Here is a 14,290-nt window from a genome sequence, read left to right as displayed (position 1 = left end):
TCTGGATTGAGAATCCCTGGACCAACTCAATATAATAAGCAGTGAGAAAGAGTGGTAGTTACTTAATTTGCTACGGACTTACTAAAGGTTGTTTTTTAGAGACATGTTTTTGTGTGCATTTGGATTAAAATAAGAGTATTTTTACCTCTGGTAATTTGTTTTCTACAGCCAGATTGTCGATATGCAGCCTTACGTTTGATGATGCAGCCCACCAGAATCTGCGATCCACACTTGAGTACACATTGGCAACTATGTCATATAACGTCTGAGCTCCATCTTCCACAGCCTTTAGGATGGATTCTTCTCTGCTTCTGCGATTCCTGGAAAACAAGCTCACTGCTCTTATTATTGGGTTCCCTGTATCCTATTTTAATCAACTGATAGACAAAACATGAACAAGTTTTTTTGAAAGTCAGATTTATCCACAGCAGCAGATTCTTTTTCATACTTAAGATATCCACAAAGCATGTGTTTCGGCCACAAATTGACCCTTCCATGCATGGGAATCACCACATCTGGAGACAGCTCCAGGAACTTATATGTCGATTGATAATATTCCTGCAAATGATAAAATGGAACATGGCTAAACAAATTTCGCACAGACCAATAAAAATGCATTACTATCTAACACAGGTCAACAATCACACNAATAAGAGTATTTTTACCTCTGGTAATTTGTTTTCTACAGCCAGATTGTCGATATGCAGCCTTACGTTTGATGATGCAGCCCACCAGAATCTGCGATCCACACTTGAGTACACATTGGCAACTATGTCATATAACGTCTGAGCTCCATCTTCCACAGCCTTTAGGATGGATTCTTCTCTGCTTCTGCGATTCCTGGAAAACAAGCTCACTGCTCTTATCATCGGGTTCCCTCTATCCTATTTAATCAACTGATAGACAAAACATGAACAAGTTTTTTAAAAGTCAGATTTATCCACATCAGCATATTCTTTTTCATACTTCAGATATCCACAAAGCATGTGTTTCGGCCACAAATTGACCCTTCCATGCATGGGAATCACCACATCTGGAGACAGCTCCAGGAATTTATACGTCGATTGATAATATTCCTGCAAATGATAAAATGGAACATGGCTAAACAAATTTCGCACAGACCAATAAAAATGCATTACTATCTAACACTGATCAACAATCACACTTAAGTTCGGCACTGAAGTATTCAAAAGAGAAAAGCCTGAGCATACTTAGTACTTACCGTCATGTTACCACCTCCTCTGATGTCCAAGGCAGCACTTCCTTGACTGAAACAACCCAAGTTGCGGATTTAACATAAGAGTCAATCTAGTTTCACTGACTTAAATTGTCCTATAGGAACAGAAATTTTCTGAAGTTGTCTGTCTTACCCAACACAATGATCACCAACAATCAGAGAATGAGTGGAGACATGAAGTAGTGCCATATGGCCATCCGTGTGTCCCTGGAATATTTTTCTTGGTTAGTAGTTTACAAGTATATACATTCCATCTGAGGGTTACAGAGGATTTATAATAGATAAATAGGTACCGGAGAGAAAATGGCGGTCAATTTCTGACCCTTGACATAAATGTTTTCTCCTCCAGAAACTGGGGTATAGTTACCAGACCAACCATCTGGAATAACACAGTATTTTAAAATAAGAAGTTGGATTCCATGAATGGAAAAAACAATATTTAAGAGTGATACCAATGCGATGCCTAGTTTTGACATGTGCCACTAGAATAGCATCCGGATTGCTTTCTTGTATAGCAGAAAGACCTGAAACATGGATGAAGAGGAGGGTCATAAGCATAAAGTAGTATGTGTTGGATTTTTTTATGAGAAGAAAAACAAAAAAAGCTACCAAACAAAAACGAGAAACAACAGATCCCTACCATCAATGTGATCACGATGGTGATGAGTAACAAAGACAATTAGCTTTCTAGGCAAAGCATCAACGATTTTCTTGAGCTGGTCAAGAGAAAACAATGCACTTGTGAATAGTAAAGACCAGATATTTTAAGACAATGAGAAGATTTTTTGTACCCTTTCCTAAGAGAAAGAAATGATATACCGAAAAAAACACATAGCTAGTAACAAACCTCAACGTGGAGTTTGTAATGGCATCCAGGATCCACAATCAATGCATCACCATGAGCTACAAAATCGGTCCCTTGATGATCCCCTGAACCATTATCTGGAGCAAACACAACCAAATTCGTTGTCTTGAAAGGTTTCAATGTCCTGCTACGCATTGGCACAAGCATAACACCAGGTGGATATTCCTGAGATAAACATTGAAAGAATAGCATTTTATTACACATACATAAGATGAAGCCACACTGATGAAATAAAAATACAAGTATAGACCTGGATAGGCAGAGAAGATGTCAACTTATGCTTCATGGACTGACGGGAAGCATCCCCAAGTCCGAGTAATACTAATGGTCCAACACGATCACTTCCCGGTTTAACATCAATAAGACAGTCAAGGCATGCTTCCATGGACATCCACTTCGAGTTGTCTGCACTCTAAGAAGACAAACTAGTGAGTTTACTTCTTTCCATTTCCAGTTCTCAAAATGTTTCTTTAGAACCAAGTGAAGCTATATTCCCTCTAAGATTGCATACTATTGAATAAAAGGGTAACCTTGCAAACTTGAATTTGTATGATCCAAGAGCTTCCCAGCGATGAAACAAGTACGAACGCAAGGGCCAGGTCCAAACTCAGGCTCCTCTACAAACCTGATGAATCTCCACTCTCCTACATCGCTAAAACCAATCCCTAAATTCTCCAACAGCTGCATAGACTCTGAATCTTTAATCCGCAGAACCAACGAGAAAGAGGACTGTGCTTAAAAACTCAGAACTTACCAGAATCAGAGCGGATTCGAAGTCGAAGTTCATCAAATCAACCTCCTCCGAGCACGATTCGAGTATAGAGAGAGTAAATCCAGACCTGACTCCGTCTTCTAAAATCGGTAAATTCGTTGATGGCAAGTCCCAGAGATCGGAATCGACGAAACAATCATACGCTTCGTCCCCAAATTTCTCCGGCCGTTTTTGCTTCTCGAGCAGGAACTCGGAGTCGTCTCTGATGTTCTTCTTGATGATCATTGCAAGTTTCAGATTACCCATTTCTGCAGAATCTGAATTCCAAAAATGTGAAAAGAAAGCTTCTTCTTAGCTTTAAAAATCCAGAGGGTCAGACGAAGATCAAATGAATGATGACCGTTCAATACTTTACTCTTTACTAGACCGCTCAGTCGTCTGCTCCGGTGGGTTGGCACGGACGACGGTGGTGGCCCTGATTTGTAGTTGTTGAGTTGGTCGCCGATTAGATTTTTAGTTTTTCAACGGAAACCAAATCGGATAAGCTTTAAACTGCGGTTTAACTCGGTCAAATTGGTTTAACTTGGTTTAATTAGGTTTAAGTCGGTTTAATTAGGTTTAACTCGGTTTAATTAGTGGGATCTTCAAAATAACGTGCATCTAGTGAGATGTCCTGAGTTAATTTCTGATCAACATCAATAATCAGATTACAATTTCGTCAGTTAGAGATATTAAATCTTGAATTTTTTTGTTTTAATATTTACTGTTTTACTCTTTACAATTTGTTTTCACTACTTCACTTTCTTCTAGGAATCACATTTACTTTTGAGTCAATCGACTCCTTTATTAATTACGGTAGCAAAGTGATGAATCTTGGGTGAGCGAGAGCGAGCAGAGGAGAGAGGCAAAAGTGTGTTTTCTTGGGTTGTGTGGTGAGTTGCCTGATATGTGACGTCATCTCAAACCAACTGTGACGACGCTTCCTCTTCTTCTTCGATCGGAATCAAAAATCAATCAGATTATTCAAGGTCCCCTCCTCTAAATAAGAAACCTCTCGACCCATTTCTTTTGTGTTTCTTTGGACTTGGGACCGCCTAAATCGTACGCAACAAAAGTCTCTTCCTTTTTTATCACACCACCCGTCTACACGTTCTTCATTCAAATTTCGATTTTTTTTTCTTCTTTTGTTCTACGTGTGGTGGGTTGGGTCAATGTCAAGAACGACGGGAACAACTCTATATAATCATCGATTCACGCGGCCGAGTTTCTCATCATCTACTCCTGGATCTCGTTTTCAATTTTGTTGACTTCTGATTCCAAATTGAGAGATTCTAGGGTTATTAAAGATGATTGAACATGGGAACTCAGCTTTTGATTACCGTAGTATTAGAGAGATTGCTGCAAACGCCGGCGCTGGAGCCACCGCTGGTGAGTGAGAGAGTTCGATTTATGTGTTTTTTTTTTTTTTTTTCTTTCAATTTCTTCGTTTTGATTCTTGTGGGTGTGTATGACTAAGTTTGGTTTTGGGAACTTTTTCAGGGGCAATCGCGGCGACTTTTGTTTGCCCATTAGATGTGATCAAAACAAGATTACAGGTTCTTGGTCTCCCTGAAGCTCCAGCTGCTGGTCAAAGAGGTACTTTTGCTACTAACTCAGCTTCATTTGCTTAAGAGTATTAAGTAGTGGATGTAGTTGTAGATCTAATGTGATGGTGGTATGAGATTGTGTATATGCAACTAGTTTTGTTTCTGTTGAAGTTGTTGCATGTTTCATCTGAGAGCTATGCCTATTGAGTATTAACAAGCTATACATATGTTTGAAATATCAGGTGGTGTAATCATTACAAGCCTGAAGAGTATAGTTAAGAATGAAGGCATTAGGGGAATGTATCGAGGGCTTTCACCTACCATCATAGCTCTCCTCCCAAATTGGGCTGTAAGCACCACGTTTCTCTTCTGAGCTTTCTTTCTTCAAGAATTTGTCTTGTTATCGATATTTATCTGTTTTTGAAGAACTTTGGGGCTTTCCTCAATCGATATTTTGGTTTCACACGTAGGTCTACTTCTCAGTTTATGGGAAACTAAAGGATGTACTGCAGTCAAGTGGTTGGTTCTCATCACTTACAAATTACAAATAAATTTGTGTGCTTTGTGTTTGCTTATGTTAAAGCGGAAGAGTATCTAAGACACTTGACCAATTAATTATACGAAGTCTTATTTATCATTCTGACTTTCAACTGTTTGTATTTTTCCTGATAGATGGCAAGCTTAGTATTGGGTCAAACATGGTAGCTGCTGCTGGTGCCGGAGCTGCAACATCTATTGCAACTAATCCGCTTTGGGTTGTCAAGACAAGATTAATGGTAACTTTTTTCTTCCTCCTTTGGTTTCAGCTTTACTAGACATGTTGGATTTTTTTTGTCATATTATATACTTTACCTAATCTCTTCCTGTTTTCTTAGACGCAAGGAATTAGGCCGGATGTGGTACCTTACAAAAGTGTAATGTCTGCATTTAGTAGAATTTGTCATGAAGAAGGACTGCGAGGGTTGTACAGGTTAGTATCTTAAATGAAAATGGAAATTCCGTAAATTGGAACACCTTTTTCTTGTGATATTTTGTGTGTATGTTAAACGGTAGTTATATCGCTTATTTTCTTGTGTTGGAACAGTGGCATTTTACCTTCTTTGGCGGGAGTAAGCCATGTCGCAATCCAGTTTCCAGCTTATGAAAAGATCAAGCAATACATGGCAGACATGGGTAAGACATGGTTCCTCCAGTAGTATATTGTTACATAATCATGTGCTGTCCTGAACTAGTTTCTGATCATAGCTAGTGTAAGTTCTCAGATAATACACCCGTGGAGAATCTGAGTCCTGGGAATGTTGCTATTGCCTCTTCAATCGCAAAAGTGATCGCCTCTGTTTTGACTTACCCACACGAGGTCTGTCTTGTTCCTCTCTCTTGTGCCCCTCTTTACCTCACTGTTAAGCTGACCCAACTATAATATGAGTTTATGTTACATCCACAGGTAATAAGGGCCAAGCTTCAAGAACAAGGGCAAATGAGAAACGCTGAGACTAAGTATTCGGGAGTCGTTGATTGCATCACAAAGGTGTTTAGAAGCGAAGGGATTCCTGGGTTGTACCGTGGATGTGCCACTAACCTACTGAGGACAACTCCATCAGCAGTTATTACATTTACAACGTATGAGATGATGCTTAGATTTTTCCGACAAGTTGTGCCACCAGAGACTAATAAGTTGGAGGATTGCGAAAGAGAAGAACAAAGAAAGAGTTTAGTTAGTCGACGAGGAGAAGAAGAAGATAAAGATTTGGGTTTGAGAGAATCACAAACTCAATCTAATAAGATCAGCACTCCCCATATCCCTCTTGGAAGCAAATAACGCTTTTTCAGACTCAAACCATGCTTTTTGCTTCGTAGGTTTTTTTTTGTTTCAATGCCCTGTTCCAATTAAGTAAATTTTCCCCTTGTGGTGATCTGAGTTGTAACCTTTTCTCGTCGTTCTAACAAATGTGTAACCTATCAATAAATACTTTTTTGCTCTTTTGATGATAAGCGAGTATTTAAAGATGATATATTCATTGAGGTATTCTCAGAGTTATTATACTTGAGATTTCTCTCCGTCTCACACTCTCTATGTGCAAATTTGCAGGTTGTGGGGTTTATAGAAAGGGAATTGGGAATTTCAAAAGCAGATGCTTTGGATGGAATTTTGTGGGCATTGCAGATGTTAGAGGCTACTGTAACTTTGAAGCGATATAATTCCTTGTTCTTTCTTAAAACTGGCGCTTCATTTACCACAAGGTAATGGGATCTTCCTGCCCGTGTTATATTAGCTTTTTAGCACTTTGAAGGAACAATGTGACTACTTAGGAAAGACATGTGTTTCTGGTTAGAGAGACAATTATTGTAAGTCTTAGGAATCTTGCCTTTTATTCCGATAATGTATACAAATTAGTTTCTGGTATCAAATCTAGTGATTAACTAGATAGAAGAGGCCTGAAATCAGTAGATAGAAACTACTACTGAGATCATAACAGAGCTGAGAATGGGAGTCAAGTTAACTCTTACAGTCAATTTTTTTTTTTGTTCTTTTAATAAATACTTTGAGTCAATATTACATACAGTAAACAAAATTAGACTTAGAAAATTGGTGATTGGTAGTTCAAGTTATGTCACTATGTGCATTTTATCAGTACCTACAGCCCACAAGTGCCCCATCTTATTATCATTCGTTGACACAATTATGAAGAAACCTATATACCTGGTGGATCCTAGAATTCGTAGGCGCTGGTATTCGGTGTGGTTGATTTACTGGTCCATTGGTCAGTCACAGAGATCGGTGAACGTGGGAATTTCACATTCTTTAATAGCGCATTCTCGCCCCAATCTGGTGGCGAAGGGTGCGTAGTTATTGTCTCCTCTTTGTAATCGTTGTTTTGACATTTCTGTTCCTCGTTCTGGATTTCCTTTAGCTCTTGCACAACTTGTTCCATTGTAGGTCTCATTGTATTGTCTTGCTGCAAGCACTGAAAAGCCAACTCTGCCACCATTGTAGTCATTTTTCTAACTTCTTCATTCGTCGCATATCCAAGATTCTGATCAATCAGCTCATGTGTTGCATGGTTCTGTATCTTGTTGATAGCTAAGCTTGATAGATTGATCTCACTCTTGCACCTGGTTATATCAACAGCAGGCTTCGACGATATAAGCTCGACAAGGACCACTCCAAAGCTATATACGTCACTCTTATCAGTTAAATGATAGCACCGATGATACTCAGGGTCTACATATCCTGGAGTACCCTGAGGAGCAGTTGATACATGTGTTACATCACTTGGGAACAACCTGGATAGCCCGAAATCCGCAACTTTGACTCCGAAGTTGCCGTCGAGCAGAATGTTTGTAGTCTTGACATCGCGGTGTATGATATCCGAAGCGTGAAGGTAAGCCAATGCACTCGCTGTTTCTATGGCAATACTCATGCGCATTGACCATGTTAAATAGCCTTGGTGTGGCGGGTTTTCGCCATAGAGATGATCTGCAACTGTGCCATTTGAAATATACTCATAGACAAGGAGAAGTTCTCGGCTGCGGCGTGATGTGCATCCATAGAGGGAGACTAGATTCTTGTGATGGAGACGTGTGAGGATTTCTATCTCGTTCATGAATTGCTCAAGTCTTCTGTAATTATGCTCATAGAGACGCTTCACTGCAACTTCTCGTCCATCACGCACTTTTCCTGAGAGATTAATAAACGGAAGCAAAGATTAGCATATTGGTATCTTAAAGAAGACATGGCATCTTAAGCAAAGATTAATAGAGAGATTTGACACTTTTCTAAAAGTGTTAATAGTGCATCATCTTACCATAATACACAGTGCCAAAGCCTCCATCTCCTAGTAATCTATCTTTACTGAAGTTGTTTGTTGCTTCTTGAAGTTCTTTGTAGGAAAATATTGGTATCTTAAAGAAGACATGGCTAAACTCGACGTCAGATTTCGAGTTGTCTCTAGAGAGCTCTGGACCACCTTTCCTTCTTCTGCAACTCCTATGGATGATATAGAGTGCCACCAAGATGATTATCAAGATGAGAAATCCGCCGATTCCTATATGAACAATTACAGAGGGAGACTGATTCAAATTTGAGTTTTTCATGGAGAAAGATGGAGCAAAACAGGACATCTCTTTTTACCTAATCCTAGCTTCATCTCCAAATTGAACCTTTTTGGTTCTGCAGCAAAATAGACAAGAAATGGAATTATTGTCATATAGGTAAGTGTTTTGCAAGCAGAGTTGCTGAAGTAAAGAACATGTTTCACTGTTTTCATACCTTTGTTTACTCCATCGCAGTGAAACTTATTCTTCTTATTCATCTTACATTCTCCACCACGATTGTGGCAGCTATAGCAGCCTCGAGGCAATTCTATATAAAGAGAGAAGGTAGCATTTACATCATACTTGTCCCCTTTACTTGGATTCACCCAGCTCTTTGGAGTCCTGATAGCTGAACACCCTGGAACATCACGACCATCTCCCAAATTAGAGTAGTACAAACTGCTTCCTTCTCCTCCGCAATTCCCATAAGTGAAACCATTCTTCATACTAGTGTTGTTGCATCTGTACAAAGTGGGCAAGTTGAGCCATGGCGAATCTGGAAGTGAGAATCTTGACAAGTCAGTGCAGTTTCCGGTTTTCAAGCTTTCTTTAAGCGCCGTGTCGGTGATGGTTATCGTGTTGGCTTGAGAGACGCTTTTGACTTTATACCATTGCCCATCTTCTACAAGCTGTATCTCTGAAACATTTGCACTGCAGTTCAGCTTGAAAAGACCGCATCGAGAGGGCATGTCTGTCCTAAAGAAAGGGAACTTGAAGTCCAATTCTCCGCAGGTGAAAAGTTCGCAACCAGTCTGGTTCGTGCTCTTAGCTTCAGCCACGAGAGGGAGGAGAAAGAAGAAGACTAAAACAGAGACAGTCTCCATTGGTGTTCTGATCACAAGCTCCTGTGTGTGTTATTCGATATCCAGATCTACACAAAAATATCAAGACTTTGGTTTCATTGCTTCAGGAGATGGATTAGAACTTAGAAGTCTCCTCTAGCTATCCTTTTGTGGGGAACTCAAGTTCAAGTAAGTATGGTCCTTCTTCTTTGTGGTATTGCGACAAGCAAGTTGACTTTTAGGGGAAGGATTCAGACAGAACTCTGCTCTAGAGGAAGAATAGTCTTATGTATGGAGGTTTTGTATTATTACAAGAGAAGAGGATGAAAGATTTGTGTGGGCAGCTTTAATGTAAATTGTACAAAACAATAGTCGTTGGTTCTTGCTGCTTTATTGGACAAATAAAAATGTAAAACAGTTGACCGGAGACTCTGGTTGATCGAGAAACTTTCAAAATGAATAGAGAAGAGATACGTTTACCTTTGGTCGAAGTTGCATGTTCAAGATTTGATTTGACCACACAACTCTTATCTTCTTCGTACCCCTATGTGTTACTGAGTCTCCCATTCCATTATTAAAGCGTTAGAACCACTGAGACAGACCTTTCATCTTGTTTTCATCTTCAAGGTCTTCTGTTCTATCTTTTTCTAATTTTATTTTGTTATATACATTTTTCTGAGTTTTAAAATAATATCAATATTCTAATATTGTTAAACATGCCACAGACAAGTGGTCGTGGCCTCTTTCCGCTAATGGGAAACTCTTTTGAGTTAATTAATATAAAAAATATATCATAATTTCTAAACTTTGCGTGCGCAAAACCTTTGAATAATATTTAAAATGAAACAAAGAGAGAGAGATAGTTTTCTTTAATGTCTTAACTACATAATGTAAGGACGTAATAAATTATTAGAGTAATGATAACTTGATTATGTTGGAGATGGCGAGAGTAACATGCAAACATAAGTTTTTTTGTATACTAGTATATATGATTCATTTAGTTAGTGAGAGAGTAGACACGTTCTGTGTAAAATAAGGACGACACGAGGGCTTATTTCCAATTCATGTTCAGACTCATTTTAATTGTTATTCTAAGTTAAATATATTACTGTAGTATGATATCATTTTTGACATATACAGATCTTAAATAGAGTTTTGAATCCATAGATGAATCTAGTCGGTTATATGTTGGATTCATTGACTTTTGTGATGGGAATTTGTGTTCAACCCTAAACTTAAAACTTACAAGAAAATCGTCGGTAAGATGGTAAATTAAGAGTCAAGGGATTGCATTATAATAAGTGAGGCTTAATTTGAGGAAGCTATGGAAGGAAAAAATGAAAATAATTTGTGTATAATTTTCAAACTCGACGTCAAATCATCGAATTAATTTTTCGTACTCAAGTTGTGACAAAGAGAGAAGAGATGTCCTTAATCTAAAGGTAAATGTGTTTATAACGCTCCCACATGTCGGTTTCAAAATTGGCCACAAGTCAATTTTGGGATGTTGAATTTGGAGGCTCCTTCCGAAAGTTCAAGTTGCCCAACTTTCTTGTTTCATTCTTTTAGGCAGAATAATTAATGTCCTATGCGATTATCTATATTAATTTCGTTATCAGTTCCTAATCTAATTACTAAAATTAATTTGGTAATAGAAAAAGAAAAAAAAAAAATCCTAAAATTAGCACCTTAGGTTTGAGGGATCGGACATTCGGACGCGCCCAATAACTTCATATATTGCTCACATTTTCACAAGATGATCTTTCGAATTTGAAGGAAGCGCTTATCCGGGAGCTTGTGGCACCCATTTGGTCCGAAAGACGTGATGATACGGATGGTCTCGTATTGGACTAAGATGTCATGTGTGGTAGAGCAATTTTTGTATGATCCAAAGACAAAAATCTAAATAGATCAGAGAGCTTATCAAGGTGACACGCTCGATGAAGCTCTCTCGGCCAAACATCAAAACTATCTATATATGAACAACCTATATGAACAATTATGCTTTCCTCGGGATACAAATTTACAACCATGCTCGAGTGACACATGAAAAGGAAACAGATTACATGTTATAATCTTTTGGTACGAAGAGATGTATGGGACTAGACCCGAAACTTTTTTTTGTCCACACAAAAAAAATTCTACTACAGTTGTATAGTTCAAAATGGATACATTATACATGATGTAAAGCAAAGAGAATTATTAATGTGTTTTCTTTTTTCTTTTTTTTTAATGTGTTATCGATCCTAGAAAATGACTAGCTAATTAAGGATTCTCCTACCGTCAAATATGACAAGATTGCCGAGGTCACTACTAGAGGTATTGACATAATGAGATCGAGGAGATTTCCGGTTAATTAGTTGCTAACGACATTATACCCACAATCGCAAGCGAGATGAACATTAAGCTTCCATCCCCAGCAAGGAGGAATACCTACCAGTCCACTTTCTTATATGCATAAAACAAAAAAGGGTCCCCGGGCCTAGATGGGTATTTTGTCTGACTTCTTCCAGTCATATAGTGATACAAAGTGTAAGGCTTTTTTCAATCCGTAAGAGTTTGTCATTAAAGAGATGTAGGCTTTTTTTCAATCCATGAGCTTGACGGAAACAATATGAATGAAACCCTTTTTCAGTTTTTACTTTGACTAAAAGTCAAGAGACCAAAGAAATTGGTGGATTCAAGAGCCTATCAGGCTTTGCAATGTGTACAATATGATCATTACAAAGATCGTTGCTAATATAACCTTGAATTTTGTAACGTGACTTCCGAATTCTAATGACCAAAGCCAAAGAAATTATATGTTTCGCCTACCAAAATAACACGTTTTGATTAGAAAAGTCATATATCTTGCGTCCAATAACAACTTAGCCTATTGTTTATCTCCAACCAAAACAACACGTTTCCAGCTTTTATTTTTATTTTCCGTAGGTAATACGTTTTCATATTCCGAGTTATCTTTAATTTCTTAAAAATATATTCCAAGTCTTCTACGTACCAAATAACATGAAATCCAAAATACACGACAACAAGAAGTTGAATTTCTTTTTCTTAAAAGAACAAAAAAAAAAAGAGATTTTTTCTTAATTATTTTCTTTATTGCCGAAAAAATAAAAAATTACAGAAAAAAAATATATACAAGACATAAATTATTTACAAAATAATTCTGTGGGTCACATGCATTTTTACGTTGATTTTTCCTTCTTTAATTAGACCCTACCATGCCAATCATTTGTAACCAATACATCTCCTCAATGGCACCGTCACCTTTAATGACGGCGTCGTCTTCTCACCATTCTATCAACCTCTGATTCCGTCAACGCACCGTTAACCATTCTCATGTCTCCTACTATAATCTCTCCACCGACGTCATCCCCGACGTAGATCTTGTCCACGTCACCCGCGTCAACCCTAATGATCTTCCCGAGTAACCTCCCAGGCTGCTTCCACTCCGCGAGCAGCGCCGGCACCCCGAAACCTACACGTGCATCCCACGCACTCACTTCCACGTCCTCGGATCCTTTCCTCTCCGCCGCTAACAAAACAGCCGGGGACAACAACGAGTAAGAGCCGCATCTGCTGAGAAAAGAAGCCACCGCGTTACGTGGACTTCTTTCTCCGTTGAAATCAAGATTCTCCCATAGCTTCACGACTCCGCTTGAGCCTAGATCTAACAAGTCTCCGAAGCTACCACTGCACCGCCTCAACCATGGAATGTTTCCATTTGTAGCATCGTCATCATGGTGATAACCAAATCTTTGAACGCGTAAATCACTATTGACCGAGTTATCTTCATCTTCATCATCTTTATCATCATCTTCGTCGTCGTCTTCTGAGGAGTCTGAAGAGAAAGACCAATCGGAGTCGCTTTCGTAATCATATAAAAGAGTTGAAGAAGGTAGAGACACGTTTACATTTATTAATCTAAAGACTAAGTTCTTGATTCTTGTAGTTAAGAATGTGAATGAAGCTAAAAATGCAAGTAGCAATAAAGCTCCCCATTTCCAGAAACTATAAGCTTGATGCAACTTTCCGACGCTGGAGACGGCTAAAGCTCGAGACAAAACCGTCGGGTCGTTTATCGAGTTTATCCCCACGTCGAAATCGCCTATTCTGTTTATTATCGGGACCTCCATTGCAGAAATTAAACTAGATTTTTGCTATATTTGGTAAGGAAGAAAGAAATAAAGAAGAGAAAAGGAGAAGGAGGTTTTGGGTTAGGATCATTACAGAATATATAAGCGAAAAAAAAAAAAAGAAAGATAATAAAGAGAGATGACGTGGTAGATAATTACAGGATATATCTGGATATGTGATGACACAATCTTTAAGACACGTTTGAGAAAGGCGGCAGCGGATCGGAGGCTTTCAACGAAATTGCAGGGAGCGTAGAAGGATAAGGCAAAAAGGTGAATGAGTCAGCCTCTCCAACATGTGATGTCTACGTTTTATAACTATATATGACCATAGTTACAAACTCACAAGTTAATAATTACTGTAATGTTTTTCGTTTTATTGTTACGTAACGTACCATCCGTGGCGGTTTGGCGGTTATATATGTCTTTTAAGTTGTAACCATACTGTTTAACTAGTAACGCTATTTTTTTAATAGGAATGTAAATATCATTCTAAAAAAAATACAAAGGGGAGGTTTTACGAAAGAGTTTAACCTATTACTGTAAACTTGCCAAGAAAGAAATAAGAACAAGATTTACAACCAAAATGTTGATCAGTGTCAATCAACAAAGTCATCGGATCCAACTAGATACGCTTTATACAGTTGCAGTAAAATAAACGGTACCAATTACGATTATTATGGTTATAGTAAAATATGGTTACCGGCTGATAAATATATAATATATATATATATATACACTTTTAGATAGGGGTGGACATTTAAACCAAACCAAACCAAACCAACTGAACTCAAACCGACCCAAACCAAATCCAATTCTAACTTCCAACTATTCGGTTATGTTTCTTTTCAACCCAAATGGTTCGGTTTGGTTCGGT

The 14,290-nt window shown here is 38.3% G+C and overlaps 4 protein-coding genes across 7 annotated transcripts in view; 1 reads left to right on the top strand and 3 right to left on the bottom strand.

The window, feature by feature from the left end:
* The window catches only part of LOC104756965, a 4,433-nt gene extending 1,081 nt beyond the window's left edge, over positions 1-3,352 (bottom strand). The window contains exons 1-12 of one of the 4 annotated variants that reach the window (XM_019239619.1): positions 3,230-3,352; positions 2,857-3,131; positions 2,633-2,783; positions 2,353-2,507; positions 2,085-2,267; positions 1,878-1,953; positions 1,690-1,761; positions 1,531-1,616; positions 1,371-1,444; positions 1,223-1,268; positions 967-1,076; positions 666-840 (exon numbers count right to left, since the gene is read on the bottom strand). In XM_019239619.1, coding sequence (XP_019095164.1) covers positions 666-840; positions 967-1,076; positions 1,223-1,268; positions 1,371-1,444; positions 1,531-1,616; positions 1,690-1,761; positions 1,878-1,953; positions 2,085-2,267; positions 2,353-2,507; positions 2,633-2,783; positions 2,857-3,120 — 1,392 coding nt within the window. In that variant the 5' untranslated portion in view covers positions 3,121-3,131; positions 3,230-3,352. Of the gene's footprint in view, positions 1-145; positions 321-448; positions 559-665; positions 841-966; positions 1,077-1,222; positions 1,269-1,370; positions 1,445-1,530; positions 1,617-1,689; positions 1,762-1,877; positions 1,954-2,084; positions 2,268-2,352; positions 2,508-2,632; positions 2,784-2,856 lie in introns of all 4 variants that reach the window. The other 3 variants (XM_019239618.1, XM_010479636.2, XM_019239617.1) reach the window with 3 other exon arrangements.
* On the top strand, positions 3,660-6,380 carry LOC104756964 (nicotinamide adenine dinucleotide transporter 2, mitochondrial). The gene is made up of 9 exons (XM_010479633.2): positions 3,660-4,242; positions 4,354-4,449; positions 4,643-4,749; positions 4,871-4,919; positions 5,073-5,176; positions 5,276-5,370; positions 5,485-5,573; positions 5,663-5,757; positions 5,845-6,380. The coding sequence occupies exons 1-9, from the start codon at positions 4,161-4,163 to the stop codon at positions 6,217-6,219; spliced, it is 1,092 nt and encodes a 363-aa protein (XP_010477935.1). The 5' UTR covers positions 3,660-4,160; the 3' UTR covers positions 6,220-6,380.
* On the bottom strand, positions 6,501-9,906 carry LOC104756963 (LEAF RUST 10 DISEASE-RESISTANCE LOCUS RECEPTOR-LIKE PROTEIN KINASE-like 1.1). The gene is made up of 5 exons (XM_010479632.2): positions 9,758-9,906; positions 8,671-9,366; positions 8,533-8,571; positions 8,207-8,446; positions 6,501-8,079 (listed from the first exon to the last, which is right to left on the bottom strand). The coding sequence occupies exons 2-5, from the start codon at positions 9,317-9,319 to the stop codon at positions 7,112-7,114; spliced, it is 1,896 nt and encodes a 631-aa protein (XP_010477934.1). The 5' UTR covers positions 9,320-9,366; positions 9,758-9,906; the 3' UTR covers positions 6,501-7,111.
* LOC104756962 lies at positions 12,285-13,849 on the bottom strand. The gene has a single exon (XM_010479630.2). The coding sequence runs from the start codon at positions 13,411-13,413 to the stop codon at positions 12,547-12,549; it is 867 nt and encodes a 288-aa protein (XP_010477932.1). The 5' UTR covers positions 13,414-13,849; the 3' UTR covers positions 12,285-12,546.

This window comes from Camelina sativa, chromosome 17, assembly GCF_000633955.1.
Source record: "Camelina sativa cultivar DH55 chromosome 17, Cs, whole genome shotgun sequence".
In the NCBI taxonomy this organism is placed as follows: Eukaryota; Viridiplantae; Streptophyta; class Magnoliopsida; order Brassicales; family Brassicaceae; genus Camelina; species Camelina sativa.
This window is presented reverse-complemented; position numbering and strand designations above follow the sequence as displayed.

Bases quoted from the DNA above. Each gene is read 5' to 3' on its own strand.
- LOC104756963 (XM_010479632.2), bottom strand. From the start codon at position 9,319: ATGGAGACTGTCTCTGTTTTAGTCTTCTTCTTTCTCCTCCCTCTCGTG. The intron at 8,447-8,532 runs GTAAAAAGAGAT...TTGTTCATATAG, and splicing joins GGAGATGAAGCTAGGATTAG to GAATCGGCGGATTTCTCATC. The intron at 8,080-8,206 runs GTAAGATGATGC...TTAATCTCTCAG, and splicing joins CTTTGGCACTGTGTATTATG to GAAAAGTGCGTGATGGACGA.
- LOC104756962 (XM_010479630.2), bottom strand. From the start codon at position 13,413: ATGGAGGTCCCGATAATAAACAGAATAGGCGATTTCGACGTGGGGATA.
- LOC104756964 (XM_010479633.2), top strand. From the start codon at position 4,161: ATGATTGAACATGGGAACTCAGCTTTTGATTACCGTAGTATTAGAGAG. The intron at 4,450-4,642 runs GTACTTTTGCTA...TTGAAATATCAG, and splicing joins TCCAGCTGCTGGTCAAAGAG to GTGGTGTAATCATTACAAGC. The intron at 5,371-5,484 runs GTTAGTATCTTA...GTGTTGGAACAG, and splicing joins GGACTGCGAGGGTTGTACAG to TGGCATTTTACCTTCTTTGG.